Source organism: Somniosus microcephalus, chromosome 17 (genome assembly GCF_052327205.1).
Source record: "Somniosus microcephalus isolate GS21.2 chromosome 17, FLI_Smic_1.0, whole genome shotgun sequence".
In the NCBI taxonomy this organism is placed as follows: domain Eukaryota; kingdom Metazoa; phylum Chordata; class Chondrichthyes; order Squaliformes; family Somniosidae; genus Somniosus; species Somniosus microcephalus.
Genome location: NC_141003.1, coordinates 28,870,563 through 28,898,300, shown reverse-complemented (window position 1 = coordinate 28,898,300; position 27,738 = coordinate 28,870,563). Strand labels below are relative to the sequence as shown.

Below are 27,738 nucleotides of genomic sequence, written 5' to 3'. Positions count from 1 at the left end.
GTATCTGGCACCTGACATTTCACTGGTGATTTCTTCTCGCTTGGGAATCTGGTAGTGTTCACGTTTTATGTTTGCATTTAAGTCATTTGGATCCATGCATATTCTTAGATCATTGTTCTTTTTCTTTACACATACCATGGAGTTAACCCAGTCTGCTGGCTCTTCGACTTTCCTGATGACTCCTAGTGTGGTCATTCTGTCCAGTTCATTCTTGAGCCGGTCACGCAGGGGTGCTGGAACTCTCCATGGAGCATGTACCACTGGCTGAGCATCCTCCTTTAGCTGGATCTTGTAAGTGAATGGTAGAACTCCAAATCCTTTGAACACATCCTGGAAATTACTCACTACAGAATCCACTGAGTCATCTGGTCTGCTTATGGCACAGTTTATACGGTAGACTCTCTTGACCAGTTCTAAGTCCTCACAAGCTTTGTCACCTAGTAGTGAATCAAGTCCTTCAGCCACAACAGAAAACATGAGATGATGCACTTTGTCTTTGACTGTCACTTTAAGTCTGCATACACCTAAGCTATCTATTTTCTGTCCATTATAGTCCTTCAGTAGTACTGACTTTTTCTGTATTTTGGGCTTTTCTTTCATATTTTTAATGTCACTCATACTGATTAAGTTTGCTTTTGCCCCAGTGTCTAGTTTCAATGTAACTAATGCTCCATTTACCTGCAGTGGAATCATCCACTTGTCCTTTTTTTACTGCATTAACTTTATGTTCAGCATTGTCCATTCCTGAGGGCTGCACATTTTCTGTATCCTTTTTGATATTGTCACATGACACCATTCCTACAGAAAATGTCTCACTTAAATCAGTGTCCTCAATCACATTGACTTGTTGCCCTTTCTTTGTTTTTACTTTTGAAAAGCATTGTTTGGCAAAGTGATTCTTTCATTTACATTTTGTGCACATTTTTCCAAACGCTGGGCATTGCTTTAACTGGTGTTTGTAACCACAGCGTTTACAATTAAAAATTCCTTCCTCCGATTGCTTTTTATTTCTGTTCTGCCCACGTTTCTTTCCTTTGTAGGACACAGCACCGACAGCAGCACTATCACTTACTACAGTCGCATTATTATTAATTTCACTGAAAGTCTTCACGTGCTTTTGGCTTGGCATATTTTTACAGCATTTTCCAATGTTAGTTTGGTTTCTCTCAACAAACGTTCCCTGACCTTTTTATCATGAATACCAAACACAATCTGGTCACGAATCATGGATAATTTCAGCTCAGAGAAATTACATGTCTGTGCTTTCAGTTTCAGATCGGTCACAAAGCTATCAAAAGTCTCATTTTGCTGCTGTGTCCGTGAACGGAACACGTATCTCTCATAGGTCTCATTCTTTTTGGGAGAACAATGTGTATCAAATTTCTTTAGCACATCGTCCAGTTTTTATTCTCTGTCCTCCTCTTGATCAAATACAAACGTATTAAATAGCTCTATCGCCTGTGGGCCTGCAACCATGAGCAGCAACGCTATTTTCCTTGCATCTGGCTTCGTACCGAATCCGATGGCAGCAATGTAGAGTTCAAATTGTTGTTTGAAAGTCCGCCAATTGCAGTTGACATTCCCCGTGAGTTTCAAACCCTCCGGTGGCTTCAAAGTCTCCGTGTCGTGTTTCACAATATTCAGCAGATTTTACCAATCCTGGTACCATGTTATGTTCATTAATAACTAGACGTTTTCATTATGAACAGCTAGCTTGAGCTAGTCACTTTATTCATGCCATGTGGACTTGTACATGCATCCATCTTGACTACTGCCTTGTGGGTAGCCTAGTGCATCGTGGGTAGTCCAGTATTTAAACATACAGCTAAACATACAGCAACATACAGCTCCACCTAATGTACCATTCTAGAATGACATGTTACTGATCATTACAACTACCTTCTTAGTCGATGTTAATAGGGCAGTAAGGCTATGACCCCATTTTGAGGCCGTTACTGCCAGGTGATATAGGTGAACATTGACCCCACCGTGTGCTCTAATCTCTGGACTGAAGGTTAAATCCATAACCATCTGGCTCAGAGGTGAGAGAGCTCACTCAGAGCCAAGATGGACACCTTTTCACAAACAGGACTACCCTGGTAGACTCATCATTTCAGCCGGCACTTGCCCCATGGAACTGCTTTCTTCCTATCGCGACTCTATTTTTTCTCCCCTTGTCCAGTCTCTTCCTACCGACATCCGTGACTCTTCCGATGTCCTCTGACACTTTGACAGTTTCCAGAGTCCTGGCCCTAATGACCTCCTTTTCACCATGGACGTCCAATCCCTCTACACCTCCATCCCCAACCAGGATGGCTTGAGGGCTCTCGCTTCTTCCTGGAACGGACGCCCAACCAGTCCCCATCCACCACCATCCTCCTCCACCTGGCTGAACTTGTTCTCACATTAAACAACATCTCCTTTGACGCCACTCACTTTCTCCAAATAAAAGGTGTTGCTATGGGAACCCATATGAGTCCTAGCTATGCCTGCCTTTTCATGGGATACGTGGAACATTCTTTGTTCCAGTATTCAGGTCCCCTCCCTCAACTCTATTTCTGGTACATTGATGACTGTATCGGTGCTGTTTCCTGCTTTCGCCCCGAACTGGAAAATGTCATCAACTTTGCTTCCAATTTCCGTCCTTCGGTCACCTTTACATGGTCCATCTCTGACTCTTCCCTTCCCTTCCTCGACTTCTCCGTCTCCATCTCTGGGGATAGGTTATTGACCAACATTCACTACAAGCCCACTGACTCCCACAGCTACCTGGACTATACTTCCTCCCACCCCGCCTCCTGTAAGGACTCTATTCCATTCTCCCAGTTTCTTCGTCTCCGCCGCATCTGCCCCGACGATGCCACCTTCCGACATGTCTTCCTTTTTCCTCAACCGAGGATTCCCCTCTACTGTGGTTGACACGGCCCTTGACCATATCCGTTCTATCTCTCGCACTTCTGCCCTCACCCCTGCCCCTCCCTCCTGGAACCAGGATAGGGTTCCCCTTGTCCTCACCTTTCACCCCACCAGCCTCCACATTCAACGGACCATCCTCCGCCATTTCCGCCACCTCCAAAGTGATCCCACCACCAAACGCATCTTCCCCTCCCCTCCCCTTTCAGCATTCCGTAGGGACCACTCCCTCCGAGACACCCTAGTCCACTCCTCTATCACCCCCAGCACCCCTTCCCCTTTGCCCAGCACCTTCCCGTGCAAGTGCAGGAGATGCAACACCTGCCCTTATACCTCCCCCCTTCCCACTGTCCAGGGCCCCAAACACCCCTTCCAGGTGAAACAGCGATTTACTTGTACTTCTTGCAATCTAGTATACTGTATTCACTGCTCACGATGCGGTCTCCTGCACACTGGGGAGACCAAATGCAGATTGGGTGACCGCTTTGCGGAACACCTCCGTTCAGTCCGTAAGGGTGACCCCGAGCTTCCGGTCACCTGTCATTTTAATTCACCGCTCCATTCCCACTCAGACCTCACCGTCCTTGGCCTCTTGCATTGTTCCATGGAACCTCAACGTAAACTCGAGGAACAGCACCTCATCTTCCGATTAGGCACTTTGCAGCCTTCCGGACTCAATATCGAGTTCAACAATTTCAGATCATAACCTCGGCCCCTATTACATTTGTACTTATATTTTTTTCCACCCCTTTGTTTTGGGTTTTCCCTTCCCCCCCTTTCCTTTTTTTTCTCTCTCCCACATGGCAGCTGTCTCTCATCCTGCCAGTACACTTCATACCTGATCTGAGCCGTCTTTTGTCTCCACTGTCCTATTACCATCTCGTCTGGTTTTGAATACCTTTAAATGTCTCTACTTCTTTTATCCTATCGCAGTCCTGCCTTCGATCTATTTCATTTCCTTTCCAGTTTTGAAAAAGGGTTAGACCCGAAACGTCGACTCTAATTTCTCTCCACAGATGTTGCCTGGCCTGCTGAGTTTTTCCAGCATTTTCTGTTGTTATTCCAGCATTGTCCAGTTTTATTTCAGATTTCCAGTATCCGCAGTATTTTGCTTTGACACCTTTTATTATGGGTTGTGAAACTGAAATCTATTGAACATTTATTCTTTGGCTTGTTTTATTTGTTAATTCATTTGCGTGATTTGAATCCCAGGATCACTGTTTATTTATAATATAAAATTTTGGCCAATTGCAGATTTTTTAAACTTGTCAGATATTGGATTTAAGGTGAGATTCTGCCATTACGTGTTTTCCTGCTTCCCACTCTCATCAAATGAGAGCGCACACAAGAGAAGACTGAGGGGTGACCTGATAGAGGTCTTCAAGATTGTGAAAGGGTTTGATAGGGTAGACGTAGAGAAGATGTTTCCACTTGTGGGCGAGACCAGAACTAGAAGCCATAAATATAAGACAATCACTAATAAATCCAATAGGGAATTCAGGAGAAACTTCTTTACCCAAAGAGTGGTTAGAATGTGGAACTCGCTACCACATGGAGTAGTTGAGGCGAACAACATAGATGCATTCAAGGGGTAAGCACATGAGGGAGAAAGGAATAGAAGGACATGTTGATAGGGCTAGATGAAGAGGGGTAGGAGGAGGCTTGTGTGGAGCATAAAGATCGGCACGGACCTGTTGGGCTGAATGGCCTGTTTCTGTGATGTAAATACTTTGTAATACATGCACAATAATCATTAGAAGAGCTGTGCGTGCTAGCAATATTACATACGCAGCTCTACCCTCATGTCATTGAATTGCATTGTACAGCAAATTTGTATGCAAGTCATTGGCACAGTGAATGACGGCACATTGCATAAACACACCCTTTTTATACATGTCCTTATTGGATTCTGATGGCCACCATTTGAAATATATGCCTATTTAACACAGTATATTGGACAGTCTAATTATATTCAAGCTGCACTTCAATCATGTATACTGCTAAAGGTAGGAGCTCCAATTCATCCCTCTACTGATAGTTTATTGACATTTTGCCACAAAGACACTAAATAATAACTATAGGTCACCAGCATATTTTATTAAACAGCATTAATTCCAATTACTCTATCTGAAATTATGAAATTATGGGAATTAACAGCAACTGTTTAAACACTTTATGAAAATACATGACTACCTGTCAAACCATCTGCAAAATAAAGAGAGGCCCAACAGCCACAAGAGTCTTTTCCATCACTCCATACTTTAAGACAGCAGGAGCAGGGAGTAACTCCAATTGCTTGGGGCACAGAAAATGCTCTCAGTGGTGTGAATACCATATTGTCCACCCGCTGGCTTCAAGTATTCTACAAGCAGCCTCCTTCCTCTGTGTTGCTCAGAGATGTCTTCAACCATCTATCCTTCGAATCCTTGGACATTGTTGGGTTAGCAGTGACTGTCACTGGAGTTGACGTTCCACTTCTATCAAAGGCTGTAGTTACGGGAGTTCCTAGCTGTGATGGATCTTCACAGAATTCCAATTGAAATTGCTTCCATGTTCACAGTGGCAAAGTTAATCAGAGACCGAGCAAAGATGGGTGAAGGCTTAGAGATGATGACCAAAGACAAAATCAAAGGGGTCAATTCTGATGACACTTCTGAAGGAGAGAAGAGACGAAGCAAGAGGGAGAGGTTTAGGGAAAGTGTTCCAGAGCATGGGACAGAGATGATTGAAGATTCTGTGACAGAAGGTGGAGCAGAGGGAGGGGGATGCAAAGAAGCCCAGAGAAGAAAGTGTAGAGGTAGGGAAGGGGGCAGGCCAGGGAGATACTTGTAAATGAGGGCAAGGATTTTGAAATCGATGTGTTGCAGGATAAGGAGCCCTCAAAGATGGTTGGAGAGGACAAGATTAATAGGGGAAGGCAGTAGAATTTTAAGATGAGTTGCAATTTGTAAGGAGTGAAATTTGGGAAGTTGGCAAGGAAAACATTACAGTAATTCAGTCTGGAGCCAATAAATTAGATAAACATTTCAATAGCAGTGGGTGTGAGGTAGGGGTGGAGGTCGGTGATGTTATGGAGGTGGATTTGGTGGAGGCCAGGACGTAGTGTTTGAAGCACAGCTCAGGGCCAAACAGGATGCACACTCTCAGGCTCAGCCTCAGCAAGCTGCCATGGACAGGAATGGAGTCAGGGGTTCGGGTGGGGAGTTTATGGCAGATGTCTCACAGGATGGCTTCAGTCTTGCTGATATTGAATTTAAGGAAGTACTTGATATCAGGCGAGGAGGTGCAGTTTTCCAATATATCTCCGGTGTATGCTGGGACTGCCGAAGTGGGCAATCTCCTCTACAGTTTGTGGAATGTATCACATTCCTTACCTCTTTCCATCATCTGTATCACATTCCTTAATTCTTTCCATCATCTGCAACCTTATCTGATGAGTGATATTGCATTACATCTTTGTTCCCTTTACTCACCAGTATATATTTTTTCCTTTACTTTCCAGTTGAATTGTTTGTTTTAATCTTGCAGATTTACAAGATTTTGCAAGGCCTGCCATTGTCTTTTTCATAAGGACATGAGGAGATCAGGGGTAGATCATTCAACCCCTCGAACCTGCATTCAATAAGATCATGGTTGACCTTCTACATCAACTCCATTTTCCTGCACTATCCCCATATCCCTTGATTCCCTTAGTGCCCAAAAATCTATCAATGCCAATCTTGAATATACACGGTGACTGAGCATCCACAGCCCTTTCTGGGGTAGAGAATTCCAAAGATTCACAACCCTCTGAGTGAAGAAATTTCTCTTCATCTCAGTCCTAAATGACTGACCCCTTATCCTGAGACTATGACCCCTAGTTCTAGACTCCCCAGCATGGGGAAACAGCCTCTCAGCATCTAACCTGTCAAGCACTCTAAGAATTTTATAAGTTTCAATGAGATCACCTCTCATTCTTCTAAACTCTAGAGAATATAGGCCCATTCTACTCAATCTCTCCTCATAGGAAAGCCCTCTCATCCCAGGAATCAATCTAGTGAACCTTCGTTGCACCCCCTCTAAGTCAAGTATATCCGTCCTTAGGTAAGGAGACCAAAACTGTACACAGGTGTGGTCACGCCAAAGTCCTATATATTTGCAGCAAGACTTCCTTACTCTTATACTGCATCCCCCTTGCAATAAAGGCTAACATACCATTTGTCTTCCTAATTGCTTGCTGTACCTGCATGTTAACTTTCTGTGATTCGTGTACAAGGACACTCAAATCCCTCTGAATCCCAACATTTACTAGTCTCTCACCTTTAAAAAAGATTCTGTTTTTCCATTCTTCTTACCAAAGTGGATAATTTCACACTTCCCCACATTATACTCCATCTGCCACCTTGTTGCCCAATCACTTAACTGGTCTATATCCCTTTTAAGCCTCTTTGCGCCCTTCTCACAGCTTAATTTCCCACCTAGCTTTGTATTGTCAGCAAACTTGGATACATTACACTCGGTCCCCTCATCTAAGCCATTGATATAGATTGTAAATAGCTGAGGCCCAAGCACTGATCCTTGCGGCACTCCACTAGTTACACCCTGCCATGCCGAAAATGAACCGTTTATTCCTACTCGCTGTTTCTGTCCTTTAATCAATCCTCAATCCATGCTAATATATTACCCCCAATCCCACAAGCCCTACTCTTGTGTAGCAACCTCTTGTATGGCACCTTATCGAATGCCTTCTGAAAATGCAAATATATTACATCCACTGGTTCCCCCTTATCTGCCGTTAGTTACGCCCTCAAAAAACTCTAATAGTTTTGTTAAACACGATTTCCCTTTCCGAAAACCGTTTTGACTCCATGTAATCATATTGTGATTTTCCAAGTGCCCTGTTACCGTGTCCTTAAGAATAGATTCTAGCATTTTCCCTATTACTGATGTCAGACTAACTGGCCTATAGTTCCTTGTTTTCTCTCTCCCTTCTTTCTTGAATAGCAGAGTTACGTTTGCTACTTTCCAATCCCTGGGACCGTTCTAGAATCTGGAGAATTCTGGAAGATCAAAACCAATGCATCCACTATCTCTGCAGCCGCCTCTTTTAAAATCCTAGGTCCAGGGAATTGGTTGGCTTTTAGTCCCATTAATTTCTCCAGTACTTTTTCTTTACTAATATTAATTACTTTAAGATCCTCACTCTCATTAGACCCTTGGTTCCCCACAATTTCCAGTATGTTCTTTGTGTCTTCTACTATGAAGACAGATACAAAATATTTGTTTAACCTCACTGCCCTTTCCTTATTCCCCATGATAACTTCTCCTGTCTCGGACTCGAAGGGACCCATGTTTACTTCCATTAATCGCTTCCTTTTTACATACTAGTAAAAGCTCTTACAATCTGTTTTTATATTTCTTGCTAGTTTACTCTCATATTCTATTTTCTTCCTCTTTATCAATTTCTTGGTCACCCTTTGCTGATTTTTAAAACTCTCCCAATCCTCAGGCTTACTACTTTTTTTTAGCAACATTGTAAGCCTTTTCTTTTAATCTAATACTATCCTTAACTTCTCTAGTTAGCCATGGTTGTACCACTTTTCCCGTGGAGATTTTATTCCTCAAGGGAATGTATATTCATTGAGAATTATGAATTATTTCTTTAAATGTTTGCCATTGCTTATCTATCATTATATTTTTCCTACTCACCCTCTCTCCATTTTACCCCCTCACGCCCATGCCTTCATCTTCCATTTCTCCCAAAGCCTGAAAACCTGGAAGCTTCAGCAATTTAAAGTTTCCGGGCCTGGATGACCGGTAAAGGCAGCTCCAGTCAGGGGACTGCAGGCCTGGGGGCTTCAAAGAGCTGAATTCCAAACGTGTTTCCATCTTGCTGGCTCTTGAATTAGACCATAGGATTCAAGCATACAAACACTTAACAAGTTAGTCTAAAACTCCTCTCTTCATTACTTTAACAGGGCCTTTGTGTTTTTTTTATCTCTGCCTTTTTTCTTTCTCCTTGTCCGCAGTATAAATATGTCCAAACTTGCTCGCCAAAGAAAAATCCTCAGGGGGAGAAATTCGGGGGCGCCCCCTTTGGGGCACTAACTTCGCTGAGGCGCTACTTTTAGCGCCCTGAAAAAGTTAGCGCCCCTGCGCTGTAAATTCAGTGATAGCGATCCAAGCAGGAGGAGGGGCGCTACTGGAAGTACTCCCCCTCCTTCTTGGGGCGCTACTAGTGAATTTTGTGGTGCTATGTGCAAGAGCGCTACCAGTGTTGGCACTCACTCCCCTGATTAAAGGGGAGGGGCCTCACGCTCCGCGCACCGGGGTCCTGCTGGACCACCGGGGCATGGGGCGCCAGGAAAACAGCCTGGCACTCGAGGGCTGAGCACCCCGAAGAATAAAGGGGAAGGGGGCAGGTGCTGGCAGGCCGCCCGACACCTGCCCTTTAACTTGCGCTGCCGCGGCTGCAAAAACACCACCCTGACCCTGTCGGACATATCGTCCGGTGATAGGTCAGGGGGCGGGACCGAAGATTGCGGCCGGGGCGCTGCGCACAGTGATGATGTCATTGCCGACGGCGCAGCGCCACAGGGCACTACTGGCTACTGCCGCCGCTAACCTCCGGCTGAATTTCACAGGAGGCGTTAGTGGTGCTGTGCCCGGGCGCTAGGAGCTTTGCAAAGCAACTGAGTTTTGCTCCCTTAGTTACCAGACTCCTTCTCAATATAAATGCTGGACACGTATAAGCCTCACCAGCGACATCCCAAAAACCTTGCAGCCTAATTTGTCCCACTTACTGGGCCGGCACTTAGCTCAATGGTGTGCAGCATACTTCCAAGCTTGTCGGGAGCAACAAAAATACGAAATGGATTGATTAATTCGCCGTTTTTTATATTTTAATCATGTCTGCCAGACATAACCATCGCAATGAAAGAGGAAGCAGATTTATTTTCTAATTGCGCTGTGATCTATGGAATGAAAGCCACACCACCTGGAGTTCAAATACCGTAGATTAACATTTTACAGACCTATAAGTATGACAAGTCCCATAAATAAAACAACTAACCACTATCAGAACAACCTTGGCCTGTTATAGCTTAAATCTTTGAAGTGTCTTCAAACCGCAGGCCGCAGTCCAGGATCAGCAGAAGCTAAAGGAAGCTTGGAGTTTGGGATTAAAAACTGTTGCAAAAAACCCAGTCATAATTCAGCACAGATGGTGTTGGCTAAACCATCTATCTCTGTCTCCGAACAAAACCTACATTTTGATCTGGAGTGCACTGCCTGAAAGCATGGTGGAAGCAGATTCAATAGTAATTTTCAAAAGGGAATTTGATCTCTACTTAAAAAGGAACAATTTGCAGGGCTATGTGGAAAGAGCAGGGGAGTGGGACTAAATGGTAACTCTTCCAGCAAGTCAGCCAGCACAGGCACGATGGGCTGAATGGCCTCCTTCTGCGATGTATGATTCTATGAATTTATGTTTGAGGTCATTGCAGAAATATCAGAAGCTTCTTTTACACCCGAATAACACAAACACAGACCAAGTTCATGGTTCAATGCTACAGATAAGCTTTAATGTATTCCTTTGTGTAAATTCAAAACCATTACAGTTAATATGGTCAGTAAGACATTAATTCAGAATTGTTAATACAGCATCAAAGCTAGATTTTGCAATTAATCACATTTCCAAGGAATGTTTTCATAGTAAGAAATAACATTAGGTGGGATATTGTTATTTGTGAAACGGCAAGAAAACTGAGAATTCAATAACGCTCTTGAAATAATACCAGCTCTGGTTCAAACAGTAAGTCCAGTTACTGCCTTCTACATGTTTTACTTCATTCATTCACACTTATGAGCGACACATGCACATTCCTGCATGTCAATTACTTTGTGTTGTAGCACAGTCCCGTTTTGACATCTCAGTGGTACCAGCATGGGTTTCGATGCTGTCGCCGAACAGCAGGTGCATTCATTCTGCACCTCATCCTTTTGCAAGGAGTAGGCAGACTTACTTGGACAGTGGCCCTGTAAAATAGATTGAGTCAGCAATTGGATAACAGCAAGATAAGTACTTTGATATTGTACAAACAGCATCCAGTTTTGTCATTTGAGATGGACTGTAGTTCAAATTAAACCGTGTACTTTTTCTTCTTCTTGGGATGATATTTTAAACTTATTAGGGTGGTGATGGGTGGGGGAGGGGAGGGGCGGAACAAGGTTTGGGCATCAGGCCTGAGGAATGGGAAAATTCTTGATGTTAGGTACCCAGTTACAACATCAAGCGTTGTCAGGTCAGAAGCAAATGCAGAATAAAATCTATCAATTCTACCGGAACAACATGTCTTAATCTAGATCTCAACAAGGTGCCTTAATCGAGATCTCAACAAAGTGCCTTAATCTAGATCTCAACAACGTGCCTTAATTGAGATCTCAACAAAGTGCCTTAATCTAGATCTCAACAACGTGCCTTAATCTAGATCACAAAACGTGCCTTAATCTAGATCTCAACAACATGCCTTAACCTAGATCTCAACAACGTGCCTTAATCTAGATATCAACAAGCTGCCTTAATCTAGATCTCAACGTGTCTTAATCTAGATCTCAACAATGTGCCTTAATCTAGAGCTCAACAACATGCCTTAATCTAGATCCGAGCAACGTGCTTTAATCTAGATCTCAACAATGTGCCTTAATCTAAATCTCAGCAACATGCCTTAATCTAGATCTCAACAATGTGCCTTAATCTAGATCTCAAAAATGTGCCTTAATCTAGATCTCAAGAAAGTGCCTTAATCTAGATCTCAACAACATGCCTTAATCTAGATCCCAACAAGGTGCTTTAATCTAGATCTCAACAATGTACCTTAATCTAGATCTTAACAATGTGCCTTAATCTAGATCGCAACTACATGCCGTAATCTAGATCTCAACAACATGCCTTAATAGAGATCTGAACAATGTGCCTTAATCTAGAGCTCAACATCGTGTCTTAATCTAGTTCTCAACAACGTGCCTTAATCTAGTTCTCAACAAGGTGCCTTAATCTAGATCTCAACAATGTACCTTAATCTAGATCTCAACAATGTGCCTTAATCTAGATCTCAACAACGTACCTTAATCTAGATCTCAATGTTCCATAATCTAGATCTCAACAACATGCATGAATCTAGAGCTCAACAGTGTGCTTTAATCTAGAGCTCAACAACATGCCTTAATCTAGATCTCAACAACGTGCCTTAATCTAGATCTCAAGAAAGTGCCTTAATCTAGATCTCAACAACATGCCTTAATCTAGATCCCAACAAGGTGCTTTAATCTAGATCTCAACAACATGCCTTAATCTGGATCTCAACAACATGCCCTAATCTAGATCTCAACAATGTGCCTTAGTCTAGAGCAGAACGTGCCTTTATCTAGAGCTTTAAAAAAAAAGCCTTAATCTAGATCCAAACAACATGCTTTAATCTAGATCCAAACAACGTGCTTTAATCTAGATCTCAAAGACGTGCCTTAATCTAGATCTCAACAACGTGCCTTAATCTAGAGCTCAACAATGTGCCTTAATCTAGATCTCAACAATGTCCCTTAATCTAGATCTCAACAACATGCCTTAATTTAGATCTCAACAACGTGCCTGAATCTAGATCTCAACAACGTGGCTTAATCTAGATCACAACAGCGTGCCTTAATCTAGACCTCAACAACATGCCTTAATCTAGATCTCAACAGGATGCCTTAATCTAGGGCTCAACAACATGGCTTAATCTAGATCGCAACAAGGTGCCTTAATCTAGATCTCAACAAGGTGCCTTAATCTAGATCTCAACAACATGCCTTAATCTAGAGCTCAACAATGTGCCTTAATCTAGATCTCAACAACATGCCTTAATCTAGATCGCAAATACATGCCATAATCTAGATCTCAACAATGTGCCTTAATCTAGATCTCAAAAATGTGCCTTAATCTAGATCTCAACAACATGCCTTAATCTGGATCTCAGTAATGTGCATTAATCTAGATCTCCACAACATGCCTTAATCTAGAGCTCAACAATGTGCCTTAATCGAGATCTCAACAAAGTGCCTTATTCTAGATCTCAACAATGTTCCATAATATAGATCTCAACAACATGCCTTAATCTAGATCTCAACAACGTGCTTTAATCTAGATCTCAACAACGTGCCTTAATCTAGGACTAAACCAGGTGCCTAAATCTAGATCTCAACAAGGTGCCTTAATCTAGATCTCAACAAGGTGCCTTAATCTAGATCTCAACAATGTGCCTTAATCTAGATATCAACATTCCAGAATCTAGATCTCAACAACATGCATGAATCTAGAGCTCAACAATGTGCTTTAATCTAGAGCTCAACAACATGCCTTAATCTAGATCTCAACAACGTGCCTTAATCTAGGACTAAACCAGGTGCCTAAATCTAGATCGCAACAAGGTGCCTTAATCTAGATCTCAACAAGGTGCCTTAATCTAGATCTCAACAATGTACCTTAATCTAGATCTCAACAATGTGCCTTAATCTAGATCTCAACATTCCAGAATCTAGATCTCAACAACATGCATGAATCTAGAGCTCAACAATGTGCTTTAATCTAGAGCTCAACAACATGCCTTAATCTAGATCTCAACAACGTGCCTTAATCTAGATCTCAAGAAAGTGCCTTAATCTAGATCTCAAAAACATGCCTTAATCTAGATCCCAACAAGGTGCTTTAATCTAGATATCAACAACAACATGCCTTAATTTGGCTAGGATAAATAAAATTAAAGAGTTAAATGCGTGGCTCAAAGACTGGTGTGGGAGAAATGGGTTTTGCTTCTTGGGACACTGGCACCAGTACTGGGACAGGAGGGAGCTGTTCTGTTGGGACGGACTCCACTTGGCCAGTGCTGGGACTAGAGTCCTGGCGAATCATATAACTAGGGCTGTAGAGAGGGCTTTAAACTAATTAGTGGGGGGGAGGTTTCTAGAGAGCAAATAATAGAAATGACAACAGAGAAGGTCATAGACTTAGGTAGCAGTGGGGGAATTAAAAAACAGAATGTGTCAGGAAGGGACAGAAGGTATGGAGTAAAAAGTAAAGTACTAAAAAGGGAAAAAGCAGGAACTAAGTGTTACAAAACATATTTGAAAGTTCTTTATCTGAATGCACGTAGCATTCGTAACAAAATGAATGAGTTAACGGCACAAATAATGACATATGGGTATGATCTTGTGGCCATTACAGAAACATGGCTGCAGGGTGACCATGACTGGGAATTAAACATACCAGGTTATTTAACAATCAGGAAGGACAGGCAGGAAGGGAGAGGAGGTGGGGTGGCTATGTTAATAAAGGAAGGAATCACTATAATACAGAGAAATGATATTGGGTCAAAGGAGCAGGATAGTGAAACAGTTTGGGTGGAGGTAAGGAATAATAAGGGGAAAAAAACACTAGTGGGTGTAGTCTATAGGCCGCCGAACAGTTGCAACTCTGTTGGACGGAGTATTAATCAGGAAATAGTTGAGGCTTGTAATAAGGGAACAGCTATAATTATGGGGGATTTTAATTATCATATTAACTGGACAAATCAAATTGGGCAGAGCAGCCTTGAGGAAGAGTTCATTGAGTGTATTAGGGATGGGTTTCTTGAGCAGTATGTAACTGAACCGACCAGGGGGCAAGCAACCTTAGATTTGGTCCTGTGTAATGAGACAGGATTAATTAAAAATGTCCTAGTAAAGGATCCCCTTGGAATGAGTGACCATAACATGGTTGAGTTCCATATTCAATTAGAGGGTGAGAAGGTTGGATCTCAAACAAGCGTGCTGAGCTTGAATAAAGGAGACTATGAAGGTATGAGAGCGGAATTAATTAGAGTGGACTGGGAAAATAGATTAAAGGGTAAGACGGTACATGACCAGTGGTGTACATTTAAGGAGTTATTTTACAACTTCCAAAAAAAATATATTCCACTGAGGAAAAAAGGGTGTAAAAGAAAAGATAGCCATCCGTGGCTAAGTAAAGTAATTAAGGATAGTATCCGACTAAAAACAAGGGCATATAAGGTAGCCAAATCTAGTGGGAGGATGGAAGATTGGGAAGTCTTTAAAAGACAGCAAAAAATAACAAAAAGATTGATTAAGAAAGGGAAGATAGATTATGAAAGTAAATTAGCAAAAAATATAAAAACAGACAGTAAAAGTTTCTATAGTTATATAAAAAGAAAAAGGGTGGCTAAAGTAAATGTTGGTCCCTTAGAGGATGAGACCGGGAAATTAATGGTGGGAAACATGGAGATGGCAAAAACACTGAACAATTATTTTGTATCAGTCTTTACAGTAGAGGACACTAAGAATATCCCAACACTGGACAAACAGGGGGCTCTAGGGGGGGGAGGAACTAAATACGATTAAAATCACTAAGGAAGTGGTACTTGGTAAAATAATGGGACTCAAGGCGGATAAATCCCCTGGACCTGATGGCTTGCATCCCAGGGTCTTGAGGGAAGTAGCGGTAGGGATTGTGGATGCATTGGTAATAATTTTCCAAAACTCACTGGACTCAGCAAAGGTCCCGGCAGATTGGAAAACTGCTAATGTAACACCCTTATTTAAAAAGGGTAGTAGGCAGAAGGCTGGAAACTATAGGCCTGTTAGCCTAACATCTGTGGTTGGTAAAATGTTAGAGTCCATTATTAAGGAGACAGTAACGGGACATTTGGATAAACATAATTTAATAGGGCAAACTCAGCATGGTTTCATGAAGGGGAAGTCATGTTTAACAAATTTGCTTGAGTTTTTTGAGGAAGTAACATACAGGGTGGATAAAGGGGAACCAGTGGACGTAGCGTATTTAGACTTCCAAAAGGCATTTGACAAGGTGCCACACAAAAGATTATTGCTCAAGATAAAAAATCACGGGATTGGGGGTAATATTCTGGCGTGGGTGGAGGATTGGCTCTCTAACAGAAAGCAGAGAGTTGGGATAAATGGTTCGTTCTCAGATTGGCAACCAGTAACTAGTGGTGTTCCGCAGGGGTCAGTGCTGGGTCCCCAACTCTTTACAATCTATATTAACGATTTGGAGGAGGGGACCGAGTGTAACATATCAAAGTTTGCAGATGATACAAAGATGGGAGGGAAAGTAGTGAGTGAGGAGGACATAAAAAACCTGCAAAGGGACATAGACAGGCTAAGTAAGTGGGCAGAGATTTGGCAGATGGAATACAATACTGGAAAGTGTGAGGTTATGGACTTTGGCAGGAAAAATCATAGAGCAAGTTATTATCTTAATGGCAAGAAACTGGAAAGTACTGTAGTACAAAGGGATCTGGGGGTCCTGGTGCACGAAACTCAAAAAGTTAGTATGCAGGTGCAGCAAGTGATTAAGAAGGCCAATGGAATGTTGGCTTTTATTGCTAGGGGGTTGGAATATAAAAACAGGGAGGTATTGCTGCAGTTGTACAAGGTATTGGTGAGGCCGCACCTGGAATACTGCATACAGTTTTGGTGTCCATACTTAAGAAAAGACATACTTGCTCTCGAGTCAGTACAAAGAAGGTTCACTCGGTTAATCCCGGGGATGAGGGGGTGGTCATATGAGGAGAGGTTGAGTAGATTGGGACTCTACTCATTGGAGTTCAGAAGAATGAGAGGCGATCTTATTGAAACATATAAGATTGTGAAGGGGCTTGATCGGGTGGATGCGGTGAGGATGTTCCCAATGATGGGTGAAACTAGAACTAGGGGGCATAATCTTAAAATAAGGGGCTGCTCATTCAAAACTGAGATGAGGAGAAACTTCTTCACTCAGAGGGTGGTAGGTTTGTGGAATTTGCTGCCCCAGAAAGCTGTGGAAGCTACATCATTAAATAAATTTAAAACAGAAATAGATAGTTTCCTAGAAGTAAAGGGAATAAAGGGTTACGGGGAGCGGGCAGGAAATTGGACATGAGTCTGGGTTCGGAATGGTCATGGCCCTGTGGGTAGTGGAGCGGGCCCAGGGGCCGTGTAGCCTTGTTCTGCTCCTACTGTGTTCTAATTCTGTTAGATTTCAGGAGATGGTTTTATTCCTGTTCCTGGCTGGGGTGGAGATCGCCTTTACAGAAGGTAAGTACTGTAGAAAATATAGGGACAGAGTGATCTCCTGGAAGAATTTCGATCGCCTAGATGGGTCGGAGAGGAATTTCCCAGATTTTTTTCTCCCAAATTGGCCATTGGGTCTTTATCTGGTTTTTCGCCTCTCCCGGGAGATCACATGGGTTCGGGTGGATGCAGAGTGATAGAAGATTTGAGGTTAGGATCAGATCAGCCATGATCTTATTGAATGGTGGAGCAGGCTCGAGGGGCCGATTGGCCTACTCCTGCTCCTATTTCTTATGTTCTTATGTTCTTAACAATGTGCCTTAATCTAGATCTCAACAACGTGCCTTAATCTAGATCTCAACAACGTGCCCTAATCTAGATCTCAACAAGGTGCCTTTATCTAGATCTCAACAACGTGCCTTAATCTAGATCCCAACAAGGTGCTTTAATCTACATCTCAACAACATGCCCTAATCTAGATCTCAACAATGTGCCTTAATCTAGATCTCAACAACATGCCTTAATCTAGATCTCAACAATGTGCCTTAAACTAGATCTCAACAACGTGCCTTAATCTAGATCTCAACAACGTGCCTTACTCTAGATCTCAGAAGAGCATCCATTATGCCCAAGTATAATAGTACAGTTTCCACAAACCAATCATCCTTGTTCCAAGTTAGGGACAATTTATGGACAGTTTTATGTGGTAAACACAGCCTCTGGGAACTACAACAGAAGCGACCAAACCCATTGTACGTAGAACCCTCACAGGTAGCAGAGAGAGGAGACTTTCACTCCTTCACTCTGAGCTGCATTTGAAACCAGGTTATAGCAATGAAAGAACAGCGTGGTTACCTGCTATCTTTCCCAAGTCCTAGGCACAAAGCTTTGCACAATGGAGGAACATATCGGGAATTGGGATGCAGAAGTCTGCAGCCCATTTAGCAGCTCTCATGAATTTCCATCCATTAATGACTTTCATGCCCAAATTCCCCATATTCACACCCATCACACGAAGCTTGTACTGGCCACGCGAAATCATTAAATTACTGATACCTTGTTTCAATATATACACAAGTATCATATCTCTCTAAAACAGGGACAACTATTTCTAAGCAACCCTCTATGCTCCAAGTTGGCCTATCCCATTATAATCTCACAGACAATTACGTACTTTTGAAGTGTAGTCTCTGATTTATTGTAGGGAAATACTGCAGCCAATTTGCACACAGCAAGGTTCCACAAACAGCAATGAGATAAATGACCAGATAACCTTTTTTAGTGATGTTGGTTGTGGGATAAATATTGGCCTGGACACCGGAGAGAACTCTCCTGTTCTTCAACAAATAGTGCCATGGGATCTTTTATGTCCACGTGAGAGGGCACACTTAGTTTAACGTCTCATCCAAAAGACAGCACCTCCGACAGTGTCAGCCAGGACTATGTGCCCCACTGTGCTGGATTTCTGGTACATGTCTGTGTGTGTGTGTAAGTGAGTGAGAAGAGAAGATCTTTCAACTAATTTTATCAAGCCTTGAATAGATCCGATTTTCTCATCTCATCGACCTTGTGCAGCATCCCTCTGTGGCAAGGTCTGGTAATGCTGCAACCGTCACACTTCTGTAGCAGTACCATGTCATGTTTATGGGCCTGAATAATCACCAAGTGAAATTTGCAGCACAGTCACAAGTCTGCTGAGAATAGCACACTTGAGACTTTTCATTATAAATAGAGTCAAATTGCAAGGTTAAGTAGTGGTTATGATGTGACTTTGAGGGACTTTTAAGAATCTGGACCCTGGTGCTGTGCATTAAGCCTTTCGGCTGTGACTTTCAGGTGTATGAATTATATTAATGCGACTGAAATAACTGCTGTGTCTTTTACTCACTGAAGTTATAATTTAAACTACTTTCAAAAAAATAGAAAAGCTGTTTGGTTGCATGGTATCAGGTATAAATTTCTAATATGCCCATGAAGTGCATAAAAGGTTGTGTATATAAAATTAATGAATATATTCACATATAGTGCTAACCAATATTCTGTCCTGGCCAATATTTATAGCTCAATCAACATAACAAAAAACAGATTATCTGGTCATTATCACGTTGCTGTTTGTGGGAGCTTGCTGTGCTCAAATTGGCTGCCACGTTTCCCACATTACAACAATGACTACAAAAGTACTTGATTGGCTGTAAAGTGCTTTGAGATGTCCAGTGGTTGTGAAAGGTGCTATATAAGTGTACGTCTTTCTTTTCAACATATACGGGTAAATACGCTTGAAGGGAGCACTGAAATTAGGGGTGCCAACCCTCCAGGGTTGCTCTGGAGTCTCCAGGAATTACAGATTAATCTCCTGGACACTGCTGCAAGCAACCCAAGGGAAAAATCATAGGACCTTTAAAAAAAATGTGTTTTTTAATTTCCTTTGAATATCTTTATTTATTAGTTATAAAAATTTTGGAGATGAGGTAAAAATGCTGTTTACCGGGCGGGGCAGTTGGAAGCGGGAGGTCATGTAATGAAGCCTCCAGGGTTACATCCAATCAGAGTTGGTAACCCTAATTGAAATAGGGCTACAACACTGACAGGCCATTCTCTGATGCACGGATCCCCACTGGGAACCCAGGATGGATAAATTTACCCTGTGTAGTTCTAACAAATAAATTTCAAATGTAGGTTTGATTTAGAAGGTCCACTGTAACGACACTGACTCCTACTCCTACCCGTAATAGTGAATACATTGTCTAAAAGGGCTGAGTATTGCCCAGTCACCTGGATTAATGCTGCAGACAGCTTTTACTGCCTGTGCTGACATTATTGATGGTGATGTGTCAGGAGCCAAGAGCAGTAACCAGAATGAGATAGCCAGGATGACAGATCACAACACCCACTTTGGTCAGGATTGACATCCTGAATGGAATTCAAACTTTTTGATGATGATTATGATGCTATAAATCCATTAGTAATATATAGGTCATCTCCACGGTTATAACTTTCATATTTGATAAATTCATACTAGGGACACACATTGTCACGGGGCAGTGGGACATGGGTTGTGTTTCTCACTCTGAGGAACTGATAACCTTAATCTCGATACTGTGAGGACATGCTGAGGTGCCAAACAGCAACCCCACAGAAGGTGGGCAAGAGCCAATGACTGACTCGGGGTGGCATTTGCAAAAGAAGCAGTTCACCTACCCCTCCAGTTACAATTGGTGTGTGGAATCTAAAGAGAACTGGAAACTAAATAACGGTAATAACAACACAAAATGCTGGAAACACTCAGCAGGTCAGGCAGCATCATGGGGAGAAAAACAGAGTTAACGTTTCAGGTCGATGACGAAGGGTCATCGACCTCAAATGTTAACTGTTTTTCTCTCCACGATGCTGCCTGACCAGCTGAGTGGTTCCTGCATTTTGTGTTGTTATTTCAGATTTCCAGCATCTGCAGTATTTTGCTAATGTGCTAAATAATGGTATATAAATATTGCACTACAACTAAAGAACATGTTCAAGCAAATGGACTTAATAACTTTACAGTCTCTTCCAATTAAGCTATCACTAGTGGAGAATAAACAGAATATTCTGGCATTTTGAAGTTAATTACTGAAGGAGGTAAAACTATTCAATTTATGGGGAAAAAACACTCATTTATAAATAAATTGCTCAGCCCCTTCATGCTGCTGAACAAATGGTTGTATTTAGGTGGTTCAATATACTCCTTTACATGCCAGCAAAAGTATTGTAGGGAATAGAATCTCAACCCTATTAACAGAGATATTTAATTAAGCTATTCAGCATTTTAAAGGATGTACACTAACACAGGGAATGGGACTTTGGGAACTCAGTTGTGTCAGTGATAATCCCCTTTACTGTGATCCCCTAATGACTTGTGGTAGTTTTCACCTTTCCTGGGGTAGTCCCAGGGTGTAAGAGTTCTGTTGGTGTTCACGTTTTTCATCTGTGTTTGTGCAAGTTAGCAAGTTAACTTGTTCTCACCTCGCTCCACCCCTTCTTCTGACTTTTGTGCCCACCCTCCTCCAAAGAAAATGGTTTGTTAAAGACTTTCTAATGAAGATTGTGCTTCTACAATAATTATAAGCCATGAAGTTGTGAGACTCACTCCCATTGCACAATGTTGGAATTTCAAGGCTATGTTCCATTTTAGATTATTGTTTTTTAAATAACCAGTCGATCTCCCACAGTAGTTCTTCCAATCATAACCACTGCCTCCATTTTTTCGGACAACAGCTGTTGATGATTCTTCTACTCCCATTTACAGCTCCTCTGGACCCATCTTTTGTTTCTTTACTTGTCCCATTACCATCCCCTTTTGCCTTGTACCATCATCCCTTTTGTCATTTAATCTCTCCTGCCTTCTATCCTATCACAGACCTTCCCTTTGTTCTTTCCTTCCCTCCCCCCTTTCTCTGCCCCTGCACTTGCTTAAAACCTGTTGCATCTCTAACTTTTTCCAGTTCTGATGAAGGGTCATCGACCTGAAACGTTAACTCTGTTTCTCTCTCCACAGATGCTGCCTGACCTGCTGAGTGTTTTCAGCATTTTCAGTTTTTAGTTTCTCCATGGTGTTGAGCTATTACCTCCCTTTGTTGCTGCTGGTCAACACTGTTCAGCATGTCATGATTTTTTTCTCTCTTCCAATTCTACTACCTCCCCTTGAAATCCTTTTTTCTCCCTCTGCAAGCTCACTCTACTGTTATTATTCTCGTTCGGAATTCCCCTTCCCCACTCCACAGTTGCCTTAGGATTCTGAGTTCTGACGAAGGGTTTCGACCCGAAACGTTGACTCTGTTTCTCTCTCCACGGATGCTGCCCTGGCCTGCTGAGTTTTTCCAGCGTTTTCTGTTGTTATTTCGGATTTCCAGCATCCGCAGTGTTTTGCTATTGCCATGATTCACTTGACCTGGCTCCTCTGCTTTCTGTTAGTTTTCCTCGACAACATGATTCAAAAAAATAACTTAAATAATGTTGGGAATTCAGGAGCCCAGTTTGTCGACGTGGTGGGGGTGTCAAAAGGTGTCCTAACATCAGGAGTCAGGCGGTCATTTGTGCATGTCTTAGAGACCCTGCCACACAAGGGTTCCTGAAAATTGCGTCTCATTGGGAGTAAACGAACCACATATTGCTCTGGCAATCTCTGAACATTGGAAGGCAGCGGGCTGGTTTGTGTATGCAGAGGGAGAGAGTCAGTAGCCTAGTTTGTTCATGTTTTGAAGCCATTTCAAGGTCTTCAAACGATGGACATCAGTTTACACATGTATTAATCGCCATTGGCATGGTGGTTCCAGAGAACCGCTCAGTGTTGCACCTCAGATCAGGTTGGGAGTCCTCCAAATATATGGATCAGCGGAGCAGTTAAATGTAGGGAAAGGGGGCCGGTGTGTACCTAGACGCCAGGACAGCCAGAGGTTCAGTGGGGTGGGCCATACCATTTGCAGAAAAATTGTTGCAGCCATGTTAGTGCGTAACCTGGTGATTTTGCATTGTAAATTATTTTGTGTGTTTATTATTTGCTAAGTTTTATTTTTAATGGAATGATTGCATCTCAGAATTATTTTTTTCTGTAATGTGATTCAAGAAAACATGAAAAGTTAGGTGTAATATGGTGCATAGCAGAAAATTTTAAAATACCAATTAGAAAGAAGAAAAAATACAGAGAGTTAAATATTTAACGAGCAAATAAGAAAAATTGACTTCTCAACATAGATGGGAGTTTCGACCTAATGGTCACAACATAGATGATAGACATGACTGACAAAACAAGAAATGTCATTATAAAGGTGTTGGTTTTCCACTTCAGTGTTGTGATTGGTTTGGGAGAAGGTACGAGAGGTCAGGTACTTCGGGAGGCCGACACTTCTTAGGCAGCTGTGTCTCGCCTTAGTTACAACGCAGCAATGGCTGCCTACCCATCCCATCGTCTGACATTCCACGGGGAAGTGCAAAGAGGGATGCAGAGAAAAATAATAAATAAAAACACTAGTAAATGATCTCGTATTGTAAGTAGTACCTCGCAATAATGCATGTTAACTTCCCCTTCAGTCATACAGTCATCAATCCTAATGTGTTTAATTATTCCGGTTATCTTTTTGCACAGCTGTGACTTGTAATTGCCTGAAAGCAAAAATATTAAGCATCTTAAAAATGTTCATGTCACAATGTATATTAGTTAAATAAGGTCATTTTTATTTGCACCATTTCAGCATTTTTTAGTTATCATGTCATAGGGGCCAAAATTCCAACAGTCCCGATGTGTCAGCAGAAGGATGGCAGAGCGAAACTCCAGTCTGCCCTCACTGAAAGTTATAGAGCATGTCCCAGATATTTGGGGCAGGGTCATTATCATATCTGGGGTGGGCGGCCCACGCCTGCAAAGGCACATCTCAAGTGCCCAGTGCGACAGTGGCCGGAAAGGTTGGAGTTGTGTCATACCACTGCCATGGTGAATCACAGGCCCAGGAAGGGCTAATGAGAAAGAGCAGCAATAATGTGTTAAATGCTTCTAAGGGAGCATGTGGCCATCATGGAAAGGTAATCGATTCCCTCTGGGATTGGCAGGGTTTGCCTATAGTGCTCCTTGCGGCCACAGCAAGACCCTCAAAACAACTCACACCAGCTCTCAGCTGACGAGAGTTCCGAAGAGACCTGATAAGGACTTTTTGAGTGGAAAACCTGGTGTAACCCGGGAACTCTCCCAGACACTTCCACTTGATGTGGGAGGGGTGCAAGACTTGCCCTCTCCCCAATGCTGGTATTTACAGTAGCACCGGGCACAGGGTGAAATCCCAGTGGAATCAGTTCTGTCCCAAATCTGCTTTTCCACCTTCCAACATAGAATGTTACAATACAGATACAGGTCAATCAGCCCATGAAGTCTGTGCCAGTGGTTTTCTCCATATGAGCACCATGGCTAATCTCACTCCCTTGTTCACTGTCCCATACCCTTTAATAATCCTCTTTTTCAAGCAGCTAGCTTCATTTTAAAAGTATTAATTTGCCCTGCTTGAACAGTTTGTGGCAGAGAATTGCACATTCTAACCACCCTCTGCGTAAAGACAATTTTTTCTAACCTCCCTTTTAATTCTTTTCATGATTTTCTTGAATTTGTGCCCTTTTGTTACTACCTTGCTATGTAGCAGAAACAATCTAGCAACATTTGCCTTAATAAAACTCATCATAATCTTGAAGACCTCAATAAGATCATCCTTTAACTTCCTCCATTCTATTGCGAAAAGCTCTAACTTCTCAATTCTCTCTTCATAACAGTAACCGCTCATCCCTGAACCACCCACAAACTGGATTGGATTTTTATTTCTGAAGAGCATCGACTGCTCAACCTTTTTAAGTGTGCAGCTCAAGACGTCATTGGTACATTGCACGGTTACTCACAGGAGAAGCAGCAGGAACTGTCCACACGCACAATTTCCCCCTGCATACCAAGAGAAGGGAGGAATTTGTGAGTTAGGGCTCATTTTAATATTCTGAAAAAGTTTCGCTCTTTCACAAGTTGCAAAATATAGCCAATTCTCTTCATTCGGAGAGCATTTCCTTCGCTCTTCACTTGTACCAAAATCGAAAACATTCTCTCACACACTTACAATCACACCACAAGTACAAGCAGCTGAAGTCTGTGCACATAGTGCACTGCTTATATTGGAAAAAAAATAACTACTAACCAACAATATTTGGTACAAAGATCCTGACTTCCATTGCAGAAAGATACTGAGGCTGAAAATCCTTGGGGCCAATATCCCAGCATAAGGACTTGAATAGGCCTGCTGGTGACCTCACTGGCATTTACAGGGTCAGTGGGAGGTCACCTCACATGCATGGGACCAATGGGCATCTAGTGGTGCTTCTTGGATGCCCGACTGCCCAAAGAGGCTGGGAATCCCGCTGGATGGTGTTCCACTTTGCGGGGGCTTAGTGCCGCCATTGCCTCCAAACCAAAAATCTGCAGCCCATCAGTAAGGGGGACAAAATAAACGTTTACCTTTAATAAATCTTCGGGGTCCAGGCTACAATCCAGGACTGGACCCCAAAGGTGGTCCCCAGATGCACCAATGAAGAGGCATTTCAGCCTCCAAAGACCTGACATGCCTCTGTGAGGCTGAAGTTATAGGGATTCCCAACATAAGGAGTCCCCACTCCTACTTGCCTTGTAAGAGCGGGTGCAAACTGTATTCCTTCCTCAGCCCCACAGGAACTCACAATGCAGGCCTCAGCCTGGCACATTCATGTCCCAACCTACTTTCTGGCCCTTGGGTCACCCTCCTGCCAGTCAGGGTGGGGGTATGCTGGGAAGGCAGAGGGATTTCATTCCCCTCTACCTGGATGGTCAATGGCAGATACTTTAGAGCAGAGGCTACTTTCAGGTCACCAAATTGCATCTGAAACTGAAGACGTAACCACATTTCAGAGGTTTATCATTTCCCTACTGCACATGGTCACTTTTCTGATGTAATAAAATTAACGACACAGCATAAAAACAAAATTAATCTGAGTTAAGTCAACAGGAAGAAAGCAAATAGAATGTTTTGCTAGACAGCCAAATCAGTAAACATTGGAGGATTAAAGCTAATATTGGGAAGTTCTCCTTCACACCTTAGTGTTAACAATGTGTGGAATCAACTTCCAGGCAGATGGTGGAGGTTACATCCTTGGAATCATGTAATAAGCAGTTGCGAGGGACTGTGGCTTTGTTGTGGATGAATGAACTAAGATGGTCACAGTGACCTCTTCATCTGTGCTTATTTGGTGATCTCATGAGCCACCAGCAACACCAACATTACACAGTTTTCAGCCTGAAAGATTGGAGTTCAATTTAACAGAAGTCTGTCATTTGAAGATATCGAGCACATTGAGCTCTTACCCCTTCAGATTTACATTTGCCCTCGTCAAACGGGGTACACAGTGTGGTTCGCTTTTCCGATAAAAACTCCCCTCGATCATTCACTTTGCATTTGTATGAGTCACAGTTATCGTGCATAGATTCATTTGCCTGTTAAAACAAAATGCTCATTTTATATACCTATTTATTTAAAACTTACTATTGAAACTACTAAAGCTTACAAATGATATATTGTAAGGGAGTATTACTGTACAAAAAGTTCATTTTTTAAATATTTTTATTTAAACAGTGAATGTTAATGAAATTTGTGGTAGTGTCTTAAAGGAATTAGTGAGGCGGAAGGAAGAGAGGGAAAAAGAGTGAACAAGAGAACGAAAGAATGAATGAAAGAAAGAACGAAAGAAAAAGCAGAAAAGAACTTGAAATTTTATAGAGCCTTTCAGGATGTCCCGAAGCATTGTCAACAAAGTAGTTTTTGAAGTATAGTCATAGTTGTAATGTAGGGAAACACAGCAGCCAATTTATGCACAGCAAGGTCCCACAAATAGCAATCAGATAAATGACCAGATAGTCTGTTTTTGGTGATGTTGGTTGAGAGATAAATATTGCCCAGGATACCTGGTGAACTCCCCATTCTTTTTCGAATAGTGTCATGGGGTATTTTTTTTACGTCCGCCTGAGAGCATAGACCAAGCTAAACCTTGGTTTAACATCTCATCCGAAAGACGGGACCTCCAACAATGCAGCACCCCTTACTGAAGTGTCAACCTGGATTATGTGCTCAAGTTTCCAGAGTGAGGCTTGAAGCCACAACCTTCTGACTCCGAGCTGAAAGTGTTACCACTGAGCCAAGGACGATACCCGAGTCTTATAGTGGGGAGTTTGCTGTTCTAAATATCTAAATCATGTCTACAGATACTAACTTTTAACTTAACCAGCGTCCCGTTCGTCAGGCTGAGAATGCACATTGTGGCCATACATAGTCCACAACAAGAACCTTTTTCTTTCTTCACTATGTATCCCTGCAACAAAGAGTAAAATGCAAGGTCTTAACACATTACAGAAGTTTTTCTTTGGAATGTTACTACTGAAGTTTAAAGTCATATTGCACCGCCATGTTTACCAATATTACTAATTCCATACAGCGGCCACTGTTCTCATTAACTCCCATATTTCAGCGTATTCCTTATATTTAATTGAAACTAAAGTAAGAATAAAGTGACAGGACAAATCTTTGTGAGTAATGTATTGTTGATGTAAAGCTAGAATGGCACTCCAAATATTTTAAAAGTATGACAGGGTCTATACTTTTCTTTGTTCCAAAATAACAGGTAAAATGCCCAATTTTCATTATTCTTTAGGACGTGCTAACAGGACGTATATTTTTCAACTCTGTACTTCCAGCGAATGTGATTTTGTTGGTGCGAATCAAACCAAAGCAGCCAATCATGAAACAGCTGGAACGATGATCCTTTAACACTTCATTGGTTTAATGGAGGGACAATCATGTGGGCTGTGAGTTGAGCACGCTGGCCTGAACTCCCAATGTGTTGTCCTGTCGCATAAAGCACTGTGCATGGAGCACTAACTCATAAAATGCATCCCTAAAATTCTTTCATTGTATCAACAGGTTCAGTTACTGCATAGCAAAGTCCTCACATTTATGTCATGGGTGAGATTCCAAGGGTGTAAGTACAATTTGGAGTAAAGCTTGTCAGAAAGACTCATCAATTTTGCCATGTAATGAGAATTTGAAACATATTTATTCAAATTTTTAATAGTTAATATGTTTCATTGAGATGTGTTCACCTGTAAAATTTATTCAAACCTATTTGTAGACACTCTTCCAACATATGTCATGCTTCAGTGTTCTC

The 27,738-nt window shown here is 42.2% G+C and overlaps 1 protein-coding gene across 1 annotated transcript in view; it reads right to left on the bottom strand.

Moving 5' to 3' along the window:
• Positions 1-10,446: 10,446 nt before the first annotated feature.
• The window catches only part of vwf (von Willebrand factor), a 141,548-nt gene continuing 124,256 nt past the window's right edge, over positions 10,447-27,738 (bottom strand). Inside the window, exons 48-52 of the mRNA XM_086010148.1 lie at positions 26,788-26,886; positions 25,886-26,014; positions 24,403-24,442; positions 23,024-23,127; positions 10,447-10,929 (exon numbers count right to left, since the gene is read on the bottom strand). Coding sequence (XP_085866274.1) covers positions 10,744-10,929; positions 23,024-23,127; positions 24,403-24,442; positions 25,886-26,014; positions 26,788-26,886 — 558 coding nt within the window. The 3' untranslated portion in view covers positions 10,447-10,743. The remainder of the gene's footprint in view (positions 10,930-23,023; positions 23,128-24,402; positions 24,443-25,885; positions 26,015-26,787; positions 26,887-27,738) is intronic.